We start from the raw sequence: 1,021 nt of genomic DNA, 5'->3' as shown, positions 1-1,021 counted from the left end.
GACTTCATTCTTTTGCTTTTTCTGGGTGCGTGAGCTGGTCTCTTCCTGTCAAATCCTCATACCTTCTTTCTTTTTTTTTCCTTAGAGCACTGCTCAGGGCTTTTACTTCCATGCTAAAGAACAGCAGAAACAGTGAGTATCCTTGTCATTTTCCAAATCCTAACACAATGCATTTAAAGTTCCTCCATTTTGTAGATGTTCTAGGTTATTATTGTATAGATTCATGATCTTTATTCTGGTCGCCTTCATTCCCTGTGATCTGAGCAGATGCAGCATCTGTGGCTGGTCAGAACTATAGCATGGTGTCTGAATTCAGCCTCGTGGGCTTCTCCAACTTCCCACAGCATCTCCTGCCTGCCTTCTTCCTGCTGTACCTGCTGATGTACCTATTTACCCTGCTGGGGAACCTGATCATCATGGCCACTGTGTGGAGTGAGCGCAGCCTGCACATGCCCATGTACCTCTTCCTGTGTGCCCTGTCCACCTCTGAGATTCTGTTCACTGTTGCCGTCACCCCTCGCATGCTGGTTGACATGCTCTCAACCCACCACACCATCACCTTTGTGGCCTGTGCCAGCCAGATGTTCTTCTCCTTCACATTTGGCTTCACCCACTCCTTCCTGCTCATGATCATGGGCTACGACCGCTATGTGGCCATCTGCCACCCCCTGCACTACAACGTGCTCGTGAGCACCCACACCTGTGCCCGTCTAGTGTCCTGGACCTGGGCTGGTGGCTCAGTCATGGGGATGATGGTGACCCTGATAGTTTTTCACCTCACCTTCTGCGGGTCTAATGAGATCCACCATTTTGTCTGCCATGTGCTTTCCCTCCTAAAGTTGGCCTGTGGGAAGGAGACATCCTCTGTCACCTTGGGTGTGATCCTGGTGTGTGTCACAGCTCTGATGGGCTGTTTATTCCTCATCATCCTCTCCTATGTCTTCATTGTGGCTGCCATATTGAGGATCCCCTCTGCTGAGGGCAGGCACAAGACCTTCTCCACATGTGTGTCCCACCTCAC

General features: G+C 50.4%; 1 protein-coding gene across 1 annotated transcript; it reads left to right on the top strand.

Annotated features, from left to right (window-relative positions):
• Positions 1–284: 284 nt before the first annotated feature.
• On the top strand, positions 285–1,013 carry LOC102741187 (olfactory receptor 10H4-like; the record flags this gene model as incomplete). The annotated part of the gene is made up of 1 exon (XM_031030986.2): positions 285–1,013. A coding segment is annotated over exon 1 (714 nt), but the record flags the coding sequence as incomplete, so codon positions are not given.
• Positions 1,014–1,021: the final 8 nt, after the last annotated feature.

Source organism: Leptonychotes weddellii, unplaced genomic scaffold (assembly GCF_054177405.1).
Source record: "Leptonychotes weddellii isolate Sample4059 unplaced genomic scaffold, ASM5417740v2 HiC_scaffold_18157, whole genome shotgun sequence".
Lineage (NCBI taxonomy): Eukaryota > Metazoa > Chordata > Mammalia > Carnivora > Phocidae > Leptonychotes > Leptonychotes weddellii.
The sequence above is the reverse complement of the archived record's forward strand: the minus strand, read 5'-3'. Positions and strand labels throughout refer to the sequence as shown.